The sequence below is a fragment of the Scyliorhinus canicula genome, chromosome 8 (assembly GCF_902713615.1).
Source record: "Scyliorhinus canicula chromosome 8, sScyCan1.1, whole genome shotgun sequence".
Classification (NCBI taxonomy): domain Eukaryota; kingdom Metazoa; phylum Chordata; class Chondrichthyes; order Carcharhiniformes; family Scyliorhinidae; genus Scyliorhinus; species Scyliorhinus canicula.
This window is the reverse complement of record NC_052153.1, coordinates 150,328,182-150,340,702: the sequence shown is the minus strand read 5'-3', so window position 1 is coordinate 150,340,702 and position 12,521 is coordinate 150,328,182. Positions and strand designations below refer to the sequence as shown.

Sequence of the window (12,521 nt, the reverse complement as noted above, 5' to 3'; positions counted from 1 at the left end):
GGCATAAGTACCTTAAAACGGTTGTCTGTCGGTTGCACGATTTACACCACACTTCTTCTGCCCATGTACTAACACATATTTTTCTTTTTCTTCTAGCAACCAAAAGGTGTCTGCTCTCTGCAGCCTATTTAGATAGTCAGAAATGGGACCAGAGGAAGAAGGATCCTCAAAATCTGGGTAAGTGAAAGATTATTGGGAGCTTAAATTTCAGCATTTTGTAAGGTATTGCTTCTGGAAGTGGGACTCTGGAAATAAATGTTTATATTGGTTTACAAATCCCTGATAACTCCCCCTTATAATCACATTCCATCACGGTTTTTTAGATCCTATCGCTCACTAACCCACTCATCCTCTACTCAAACCCGACTTTTGCAGTTAATCCTTAAATGTTAAGGATGTCATCCAATTATTGGGAAAACAATGAATGGCACTAGTGTGGCCTGGACTGATTTTCTGTGTTGCAGGCCTCAAAATTAATGGCTGGTTTAGCTCACTCAGCTAAATCGCTGGCTTTTAAAGCAGACCAAGCAGGCCAGCAGCACAGTTCGATTCCCGTACCAGCCTCCCCGGACAGGCGCCGGAATGTGGCGACTAGGGGCTTTTCACAGTAACTTCATTGAAGCCTACTTGTGACAATAAGCGATTTTCATTTCATTTCATAATGAACAGCAATAATAGTGGAGGATTTACAAAGCAGAAGACACTAGTCTGGACTAGGAACTAAAATGAAAGAACAGAAAACACGTGATGGGAGGAGGAAAATGTTTTAAATATCCACATTTACGGATGATACAGAGTTAGGTGGCATTATAGGCAGGCTAGATGATAGGAGAAAATTGCAAGGAGATATTTACAGACTAGGTGAATGGGCAAAATTATGGCAGATGGAATTTAATATTAGAACGTGTGAGGGTTTGGACTAAAAAAGGATAGAGCAGAGTACTTTATAAATGGAAAGAGGTTAGGTACAGTGGAAGTCCAAAGATATTTGGGTGTTCAGGTGCAGAGATCCTTAAAATGCCAGGAACAAGTGCAGAAAATAATCAAAAAGGATAATGAAATGTTAACTTTTATATCTAGAGGACTGGAACATAAAGAGACAGGGGTTAGGCTGCAGCTATACAAAACCCTGGATAGGCCCCAATTCGAGTCCCGTGAGCAGTTCCGAACACCACATCCAGGAAGGATATTTTGGCCTTGGAAGGAGTGCAACGTAGGTTCACAAAAATTATACCTGGATTACAGGGGTTGAGTTACAAGGAGAGATTACTCAAATTAAAGCTGGTTTTGTTAAAATTTAGAAGGTTAAGGGGTGATCTGATTGAAATATCCAAGCCATTGACAGGGAAAAACAGGGTAGACCCTATTTTCACTGGTTGGAAATTATAAAACTAGGGGCCTAGTCTAAAAATTAGGGCTAAACCGTTCAGGAGAGATGTTCGAATGTTCATAAGGCAATAGAGGTGTGGAACTCTCACCCACAAATAGCAGTTGAAGCTAGATCAATTGTTCATTTTAAATCTGACATAGATGGATTTTTGTTAAGAAAAGGTATTAAGGGATATAGGCCAAATGCTGGTATATGGAGTTAGATCACAGATCAGCCATGACCTCATTGAATGGTGGGACAGGCTTGAGGGGCTGAATGGCCTACTCCTGTTCCTATGTTCCAAAAACAGACCTAATGAAGAACGGAACTGATTTTATAAGTAAGCGCAGATACACTCCCAAACATCTGGTATTGTTAAAACATTTTGCTTTGTTCCAAATTTTTTTGAAAACAACATCCAAACCACGCATGTATTTTGGCTACTTTGCTGATGCCGAGTGAGGAAGGTACCTTTTGACATTCTGTGCTTTCTTTCAGCATGTGAAATAATAATTCATTATCCTACGAAATGTTACCTTCATCACCTTAAAGCAGTGTGATCATTTTTCATTTGTGCACTGCTTTGTTATGTGGTGCTCAATCTCTTTTTTTAATAACATTTTATTGAGGTATTTGAAAATTTTTATAACACTAACAAAAACAATGACATCAACATGGTAAAATAAACATTTCTCCCCCCAGCCCAATCTTCACACACCTCAACCATACAACAACGAACCGCCCCCCCCCTCCTTGGAATTCTGCATCTGCTGACATTTTAATTTTCCCCGAGAAAGTCGATGAACGGCTGCCACCTCCGCGTGAACCCTAACATTGACCCTCTTAAGGCGAACTTTATTTTCTCGAGACTGAGAAACTCAGCCATGTCACTAACCCAGGTCTCTACACTCGGGTCCCTCCACATTAACAAGATCCGACTCCGGGCTACCAGGGAGGCAAAGGCCAAGACATCGGCCTCTTTCGCCCCCTGAACTCCCGGATCTTCCGACACTCCAAAGATCGCTACCTCCGGATTCGGCATCACCCATGTTTTTAGTACCGTGGCCATTGCCTCAGCAAAATCCTGTCAAAACCCTCTAAGCTTCAGGTATGCCCAAAACATGTGGACATGATTTGCTGGGCTTCCCGCACACCTCGCACACCTATCCTCAACCCCGAAGAACTTACTTATCCTAGCCACTGTATGTGTGCCCGGTGGACTACCTGAAATCGTTCAGGCTAAGCCTGGTGCATGATGATGAGGTATTAACCCTGCTTAGGGCATCTGCCCATAAACCCGCCTCCATCTCTCCTCCTAGCCCATCCTCCCACTTGCCCTTAAGCTCCTCCACCGGAGTTTCCTCCACCTCCGAAAGCTCCTGGTAAATATCCGATACCTTCCCCTCTCCCACCCAGGTACTGGAAACTACTCTATCCTGTATCCTCTGTGGCGACAGCGGTGGAAAGGCCGGCACCTGTTTTCTCAGGAAGCCGCGCACCTGCAAATACCTAAAACCATTCCCTGCTGGCAATTTAAATTTATCCTCCAAAGCTTTCAAGCTGGGAAAGCTCCATAGAACATAGAACAGTACAGGACAGAACAGGCCCTTCGGCCCTCAATGTTGTCCGAGCCATGATCCACCCTATACCCATAACCCAACAACCCCCCCTCCTTAACCTTACTTTTATTAGGACACTACGGGCAATTTAGCATGGCCAATCCACCTAACCTGCACATCTTTGGACTGTGGGAGGAAACCGGAGCACCCGGAGGAAACCCACGCACACAGGGGGAGGACGTGCAGACTCCACACAGGCAGTGACCCAGCCGGGAATCGAACCTGGGACCCTGGAGCTGTGAAGCATTTATGCTAACCACCATGCTACCCTGCTGCCCATCTATAAATAGATCCTCCATCCTTCTAATTCCTACCCTCTGCCAACTCCGGAACCCGCCATCTAGCCTACCCGGTACAAACCTGTGGTCGTTATAAATCGGGGTCCAAATCGATGCTCCCTCCACTCTCTTATATCTCCCCCACTGCCCCCAAATCCTCAGAACCACCACTACCACTGTACCTGTGAAGTATCGGGCCGACGAGAACGGCAGAGGTGCTGTTACCAATGCTCCCAGACTGGTGTCTTTACATGACGCCGCCTCCATCCGCTCCCATGCTGACCCCTCCCTCACTACCCACTTCCTAATCATGGCTATATTAGCTGCCCAGTAGTAATTGCAGAAGTTCGGCAGCGCCAATCCACTCTCCCCCCGACTGCGCTCTGCAACACTTTCTTCACTCGCGGGGTTTTACTCGCCCACACAAAGCCCAAAATAATCTTATTCACCCGCTTGAAAAAGGCCTTAGGGATGAAGATGGGGAGGCACTGAAAGACAAACAGAAATCTGGGGAGGACCGTCATTTTCACGGTCTGTACCCTCCCCGCCAGTGATAGCGGGAGCATGTCCCATCCCTTAAAGTCCCCCTCCATATGTTCTACCAACCGGGATAGGTTTAGCTTGTGCAGTGCCTCCCATTCCCGGGCCACCTGGATTCCCAGATATCGAAAGCTTTTCTCTACCAATCTAAGCGGCAGCTCTCCCAGTCTCTTCTCCTACCCTCTTGCCTGGCTCGCAAACATCTCACTTTTCTCCATGTTCAATTTATAGCCCGAAAAATTGCCAAATTCCCCCAAGATTCACATTACTTCCCCCAGCCCCTCCAACGGCTCTGAAATGTATAAGAGCAGGTCGTCTGCGTAGAGAGAGACCCGGTGCTCCACCCCCTCCCCCCCCCCCCCCCCCCCCCGCCCCCCCGAACCAGCCCTTTCCAGTTCCTAGAGGCTCTTAACGCCATGGCCAACGGCTCTATGGCCAGAGCAAACAGTAACTGTATAAAGAGAAATGTATAAGAGCAGGTCGTCTGCGTAGAGAGAGACCCGGTGCTCCCCCCCCCCCCCCCCCCCCCCCCCCCCCCCCCCACGTCGTCCGGTTATGTGACTCTAAATCTGGGATCTTACCTAACACCCACCTCATAAATTCCACGTCGTCCCAATTCGGAGCATATATGTTCACAAATACCACTTGCATCCCCTCCAGCTTCCCACTCTTCTCTACCCCCCTGGTCTTTGAGTCCAGTCCTGAGTGGAACACTTGGTTAACCCACCCCTTCCTCAATCAAGTCTGGTCTGTAACCTTTAGGTGTGTCTCTTGTAGCATTGCCAAGTCCGCCTTCAGTTCCCTCAAATGCACGAACACGCGAACCCTCTTGACCTGCCCATTCAGTCCTCTCACGTTCCATGTGATCAGCCTGGACGGGGGGGGGGGGGGGGGGCTTCCCCCCCCAGCCGACTAGCCATCACCCTTTTTAGGCCAGCCTCGAGCTCGCACCCTCCACTTCCTCAAGTCCCCACTCGGGCTGCCGCCGTTCCCGATCCCATTTGTCCCCTAGTAACAGTTCCTCCCCTGTCAGCAAAGCAGCTCCCCCCTCCCCCCGTAGCAACAAAATTAGAAACCCAATCCCCCAAATCAAGCTCCAGCTTAACACCTGCTCACCCCCCACTGCGCTTCTGAAAGTCAGCTGACCCATGCTGACTCGGTAGCTCCCGCCCCTGGCATCAAGTAGCCTGTCTCCCTATTGTTTTCTCCTTTCTCCTCCCCACGTGAATAAACATTTTAAAAGCATCACATTCCGCAGTAAGCAAACATCAGAAGAAACAATGAAGGGACAGTCAGTTTAGAAAAATAGTCACCCAAAAAGCAGAACCAAATTCAAAGCCCATCCCCCCCTCTAACAAGGTCCCTGCAAGACAAAGCAACCTTTAACCATCCACACAGCCCATTATTTCACATAGAGCTACTTAAATTTATACAATCCAGCACCACAAATCGCCGCCATAGTACTTCTCCAAGGCTTAAGTGTCTTTTAATTCACTTCCAGCTTCATTTCTTTAATAAAGGACCATACTTCGTCTGGCGTTTCAACGTATATGTCCCGTTCCTCATGTGTGACCCACGGGCTTGGTACAGCATCCCGAATTCACCTCCTTTTTAAAGAGGGTAGTTTTTGCCGGATTGAACCCAGCTCGCCTCTTGGCCAAACCCGCTCCCAGGTCCTGATAGATGCGGAACTCACAGTTCTCCCACTTGCTGCTCCATTTTTTCATGGCCCACCTCAAAACGTGTTCCTTGTCGGTGTTCCTTGACGGTGAAAACGTACCATCATGGCCCTCAGCGGATCGTTAGCTCTGGGCTTCCTCGCGAGGCCTCTGTGCACTCTGTCCAATTCCAGAGGCCGAGGGAACCAGTCCCATCAACTTCTCTATCATGTCCATCAAAAAGGCCCTCGCATCTGATCCCTCACTGCCTTCAGGGAGGCCAACAGTTCTGAGATTCTGCCTCCTGGACCTATTCTCCAGGTCCTCTAGCTTCTCCTGCATTCTTTTCTGGCGGTCGTTGATCATCCCCACCTTGTTTTCCAGCACGGTTATATACTCCTCGTGCTCGGACAACTTTTGTTCCACCTCCTGGATCGCTCTTCTGTGGGTTTCCTGATTCTGAACCACTTGATCAATCAAGCCTCAATCGGTTTTTAGCGTGTCCTTCTTCAGCTTGGCGAAGCAATCCTCGAAAAACTCCACCAGCTGCTCCATCGACCGCTGTGTCGTCTCCACACGGCTCTGCTGCCCCACCATGCTGTCCATGTTACCAGCTCTGCTTGCGTCTCCCTTATAGGACTTTGTCGTCTCACACGGCCACTTCTGGTCCAATTCTCCATACACCGGAGGGGGATTTCTCCTTACTGTCTCACTCTTCATCGATTTATCCCATAAAATCCGAAAAAAAACGGGGGAAAAAAGGTCCAAAAGTTCGTTATACGTGGGAGCTGTCAAATGTGCGACGTACTCCTCCATGGTCGCCACTGGAAGTCCCCATGTGGTGCTCAGTCTGACCACAATATAGCACCTGAAATCCTCTATCTTCTGAAGTGGAATTAGTTTTTCCGATTCTGTCCACACACTGAATTTTGGCTTGTTATTGATGTAAAGCAATCTTTCCACAAAGCTGCTTAAATGAAGCCTTTTGAAAAAGGATCATAAAATATATACTTTTTAATCCTGTAACAAGTAAGAATAATGATATTTTGCTTTTTCAATTGTCAGTATCTCCATATACTTGTTCCAGTTGTTTAAGGACTGTTAAGATTTGTGCTGTCACATTTCGCCTGAAGCCAGAAGTATCTGCCATTCCACATCACTGAAAAATGAGAAGCTAATGTATATTTCTTCAATTTAAAAAAGATTATTTGATATCAGGTGATTCTTGTACTTTTAAAAAATACTAATAGCAATGAAAACTTGCATAAAGACCTCCGTGGGGATAATTATGTATATATTGTAGAAATGTCTCGGAGTAAATTATGTAAATCTGATGCATCAATTGCTCTCTGTGAATTTGACGGTTTGGAAGGTTGATGCTCATTACGGTACTGTCACATGGGAAATAAAATATGAAAAGATTGCTTCTGGCAGTTACATTACCCATCATCAATATATTAGATGCTGTTCTATCTGTCTGCAAGTCCATCAGAGGACTCCTTTCAAACTCCTTTTTAACACAATATTTTCCATTGTGTTCTATCACTGTACATTCAAAGTAATTTACTTGAGCCTTGCTCATTCCGGCTCAAGTGATGCAAAGAATGTTTTGAATATGGGCATGTTAGGTTGCAGAAAGTTGGCAAATGTATCCTGGTACCCAATACCCAAATTGACCTTGGATAAACATTTGTTTAAGTCCTGGATTCAGCCCACAATTTAATTGGCAAGGCAAGCCAATTAACAATCCCGTAACAGCCTCCCCGAACAGGCGCCGGAATGTGGCGACTAGGGGCCTTTCACAGTAACTTCATTTGAAGCCTACTCGTGACAATAAGCAATTTTCATTTCATTTTCATTTCATGAGTTTGGCTCTTCTGCCAATCATTCCTGCGTATGTGTAGTCTGACCCGTTTTTGTAATGTGACTTTTTTTCCTTTTTGGGCCATTGAACTCATTCTAGAGATTAATACATTTGTTTTGGTTTTCAACCTTGTCGCTGGACTGTTTGGATTGGGAAGATGCTCATTGCCTGTTTCCTTTTAATTTACTGCCTTTGACAGAGAAGATGGAAAGCTGTGGGACACTGCACGCCCCCACAACCCAAAGATGTGCAAGCTAGGTGGATTGGCCACGCTAAATTGCCCCTTAATTGGAAAAAATAAATTGGGTACTCTAAATTTATAAAACAACAGGGACGTCTGCTGAGTTACTGACTTATTATTCAATTTTTAAAAGAGCAGTGCACCTTGGGCAAGTATTAGTACTAAGAATTATTAATGATGAAGTTACAGGGTGAAGTGATTTTGTCACTAACTATTCACTGAACTCGCTACTTGAACTGGTTTTGCACCCTGCCTCTTTTTCTCACAGTTTATCATTCATTACAAATAGGTCACAGCACTAATAATAGTAATATTATTATTAGTGCTGTGATCTATTTGTAATGAATGATAGCTAAGGAGAGGGTGGATGGGTCAATAATCCATGCGGTGCACTGTGTTGATGTCAGATGGGTCAAGGCCAGGCTGAACACGGCTAACCTCCATGGGTGGATGGCCAGTTGATGTACATCTTTTGGTTGAGATACAGGAGAGCTGACAGCAGCTGTGAGACATCCTGGTAAGAGGCAGTACCTTCTGAAGAAATCAGGAAATCTGTCGGGAGGAGCAAGGAACCAACGCTGGTTTTAATGAACATACTGGGGCTGGTTTAGCACAGGGCTAAATCGCTAGCTTTTAAAGCAGACCAAGGCAGGCCAGCAGCACGGTTCAATTCCCATACCAGCCTCCCCGAACAGGCGCCGGAATGTGGCGACTAGGGGCATTTCACAGTAACTTCATTTGAAGCCTCCTTGTGACAATAAGCGATTTTCATTTCATTTCAAGCCTTTGGAGTACTTTCTGTTCAAATTACTGCTCTTACGCTAGAGAAAGTATTTTCTCGACCCAATTGAGAAGCAAATTGTGCTTGGGTGTCAAGTTAGCAGAAGCAGTAATTCCCGGGTTCCAAAGTTAAGAGAGGTTTGATAGACTCTGAAGAATGTTTATTTAACATATCGGTCTAAAGTGTTTTTATGTATGTGCTGGATACCATGAACGAGCATCATTGGCATCTGTCAACTTTCTTTGTTCTCAGTCTTTTTCATTTCTGATTGGATATCAAATTTTCTCCAATATACATTTCCTACTCAAGCTCAAGACAGAGAGGAAAGCTTTTGATAATTTTAATTTAAACATTGGGATTCCTGTTATGAATGGATTATCTTGTGCTCTGCGGAAGGAAATAACAGAGAGATTATCTGCGCTGCGTTCAGCTGTGTTTCCACCAGTCTGATAGGGGAGCTCATCTTAAAGAATCCACGACCATCTCCTCTCCCATTGCTGCTTCTAATTCTCCATTTATACTTCTCTCCCTTCCTTACTCACCGTGACTGCTACACCTTTGCTCCTCCTTCACCTGCCTAGGGCATTGCTCAACTTCCGTTCTGCACCATTTCTTGACCCTCCCCTTTACCACTCTGTCCTTACAGAATACCGCAGCATCTCAAACCTTTCTTTCTTCTCCAAACTCTTTGAATATGTTGTAACTTTCCAAAATTGTGCATATCTCTTCCGCAATCCCATTCCGGCTTTCACTCCTAGTAGAGAACAGAAATGGCCCCTATGGAAGTCACAAATGTCACCTTCTGTGACCATGGTGAAATATTCCTTCTAATCTTCCTGACCTGTTTGCAACCTTTGACATGGTTCACCATGCCATCTTCCACTAACGCTCCTCCTCTATTCTCCAGCTGAGTGGGACTGTCCCCATTTCTATACTTACTTATCCCAGTTGGAACCACGAGAGTCACCTACAATATCTTCTCTTTCCACTTTGGCACTGTTACTTCTGGAGTTCCCTGACCGTCCATTGTTGGTCCTTTCAATATTTTTATGTTTACTTGAACAAGATTAAGAGATGTGAAGTGAAGTAAGAATTATGTCATTGATACAATAATGGCTTGTCTGATTGACACTTTTACGGGGTTGGAAGATCAGCAGTTTATTTCAAAGCAGGTATTTGAATGGATTTTTAAAAAATTCAGGATTTGCCTCGTCATTATATGACTTGGCGGTTCTGTAGCGCAAAGTCAGGATGCAGGATGCAGGGAAGGTATGGAGGTGACATGGGGGCCATGGAAGAGGTATGATGAGGGAGTATGAGGGGTGAGAGCTAGAGGATCAAACAGCTGTTAATACAACTGGGACAAAGTCCAGCCTCTCCGATCAGCCAGCCTCGGCACTTGGCTGCCTTCAGAATTCCTCTGGAGCCCGCGGACCAAATTCCATCCCACTCACGCTTGTCTGGTATGAAAATCTGGCAGGCGACCCTTTTAATGGAGACAATATGCTCAGTCAACTCGAGCTTCCCACCTCAATGGCGAAAATACAGCTCATTGACTTAGTGCTTGCCACCGATTCCATCCCGTTCTCGGTCTACAGCTAAACTCGATTTTCCTATTTTCCTCTGAACTGAGTTTCTAATCACAGAACCTCTCCATTATCAAGACTGCCAAGTTCCACTTACACAACATTGCTTGTTTTCACCCCTGACTCCCCAGTTTCTTCTAAAACCTTTATTTATGCTTTTGTTACATGCAGACTTGAATATTCCAACACTCTTCTGGCTGGCCTCCAATCCTTCCTCCTCTGAAAATCTGAGGTCATCCAATACTCTGCTGCCTATATCCTGACTTTAGCTGAGTCCTGTTCCCAGATCACTCTGCACTCATTGTCCTAAATTTGCCCTGAGTTCAGCACAGCTCAAATTTCAAATTCTCATGCTGATGTTTCAATCTTTTCTTGGTTTCGGTTTCACTATTTCTTTAACCTCCAACCCTACAACACTCTGTGTGAACCTGGGATTTCTCCAGTTTTAGTGTCTTGAACGTGCCTGAATTTAATTGTTCCGGCAGAAGCTCTCTGCCTCCTGAGCACTCTTTCATCCTTTTAAAATGCCCCCTAAAACCTACCTCTTGACCAAGCTTTTCATCACCTGTGCTCTTAATGGAGCTTGTGTCAAATTTTGACTATTAACGTTTCTGTGAAGCAGCTGAGCACATTTAGCCAAGTTAATGATGTTACATAAATGTAATTTGTTCCAGCCTTCCCCATTCTCCACTCTAACCTTCCAAGTCCCTCATGAGCCCTCTGCTCAAAAAAGCACCAATCTTTTACCTCATCTGTTGTCTCCAACTGCTGCCACAAATCTTACAAAATTTAGTGTACTGTGACGAGTGGGGATTTGAACTATATTGGCTTCTAAATACTGGGACAATTTAAGGGTTAAAAACCTGGGGTTATAATAATAATCACTTATTGTGTGCTTGACTGCAGTGGCCATGTTGTTTTTATTCTAGGAAACAGCAGGTGAAATTGACCAGAGGAATGTGATTTGAATGGGGAAGTCCCTGGGGAGTTAATGTGCTTTTTCTGCCTGCAGAGATAATGAGCGCGATTCTCTGGCCCCGTTGCGCTCAAGCGAGAGTCCTGAACCGATCCTCCCAACAAGCTCTGCACCTCACGCGATTTTTCAAAGTCCTGCAAGGTGTCAGAGTCGGAACTTCGTCCAAAATGAGCGAGACCGAATGATGCTTGTTGAAGTAGATCACAAACCTACTTGCCCTGGATTCACCGGCCTCCTTCGATTCTCCAGACTCCCCAGAAAGGCTGCAGCTAGGCGCCGATTGGTGCTGGTCCACGCAAACGTGGACCAGGTGGAATGGCACCCGGGGGGGGGGGGGGGTTGTCCCGGGCCATCAAAGTCTGTGGGTGGTCAGGGTGGCTCCCTGGCTCTCCCCTGGAACCTGGAGGAAAATATAAGTGGTCTGATTAGTAAGTTTGCAGATGACACAAAGATTGGAGGCGTTGCTGATCGTGCCAAGGATTGTCAGAGGATACAACAGGATATAGATAGATTGGAGACGGTGCACAGAAACGGCAGATGCAGTTTAATCTGGACAAATGTGAGGTGATGCATTTTGGAGGATTAAATCTAGATATGAATTATAATGTAAAGGGCAGTACCCATAGGAATATTAACATGCAGAGTGATCTAGGAGTGCAGGGCCACAGTTCCCTAAAAGTGGCAACACAGGTGGCCAAGGTGATTAAGAAGGCATATGGTATGCTTGCCTTCGTCAGCCGGATCATTGTGTACAGGAGTTGGGAAATCATGTTGCAGCTATATAAAACCTTGGTTAGACCGCATTTGGAATATCGCAGTGCAGTTCTGGTCGACACATTATCAGAAGGATGTGGAAGCAAAGAAGGTTCACCAGGATGTCGCCTGATCTTGAGGGTGTTGGTTATGGGGAGAGTTTGAATCAACTAGGATTGTTTTCACTGGAAAGACGGAGGCCAAGGGGGGGATCTGATAGAGGTCTACAAAATTATAAGAGGCATAGACTGGGTGGATAGTCAGAGGCTTTTTCAAAGGGTGGAAGTGTCAATTACAAGGGGGCACAGGTTCAAGGTGAGAAGGGGAAAGTTTAAGGAAGATGTGCGGGGTATGTTTTTCATGCAGAGAGTGGCAGGTTCTTGGAATGCGCTGCCAGAGGATGTGGTGGAAGCAGGCACATAAGCAACATTTAAGAGGCATCTGAACCGATGCATGAATAGGGAGGAAATAGAGGGTTATGGACTGATTAAGGGCAGAAGGTTTTTTTTAGATAAGACATCATGATTGGCACAGGCTTGGAAGGCCAAAAGGGCCTGTTCCTGGGCTGCACTTTTCTTTGTTCTTTACCCCGTATGCCCTCCCCAGATCATTACTTCGCAATTCTCCAGATTGAATTCTATTTGCCACTTTTCCGCCAAGCTGGCCAATCCATTGACATTTGCCAACATACCACGGCTTTCTTCCTCCATAACAACCACATGGCCAATTTTTGTATCATCTGCAAACTTTTTAGTCATACACCCTACATCTAATTCACAGATATGTCCCACGAGAAGTAGGGGATCTGGTACTGAGCTCTGCTGATCACCACTGGAAACAGCCTTTTAGTCACAAA

At 45.6% G+C, this 12,521-nt stretch overlaps 1 protein-coding gene across 1 annotated transcript in view; it reads left to right on the top strand.

The window, feature by feature from the left end:
• The window catches only part of mrps27 (mitochondrial ribosomal protein S27), a 130,426-nt gene that overhangs the window by 11,754 nt on the left and 106,151 nt on the right, over window positions 1-12,521 (top strand). Inside the window, exon 2 of the mRNA XM_038805421.1 lies at window positions 97-177. Within this exon, the coding sequence (XP_038661349.1) occupies window positions 97-177 (81 nt within the window). The remainder of the gene's footprint in view (window positions 1-96; window positions 178-12,521) is intronic.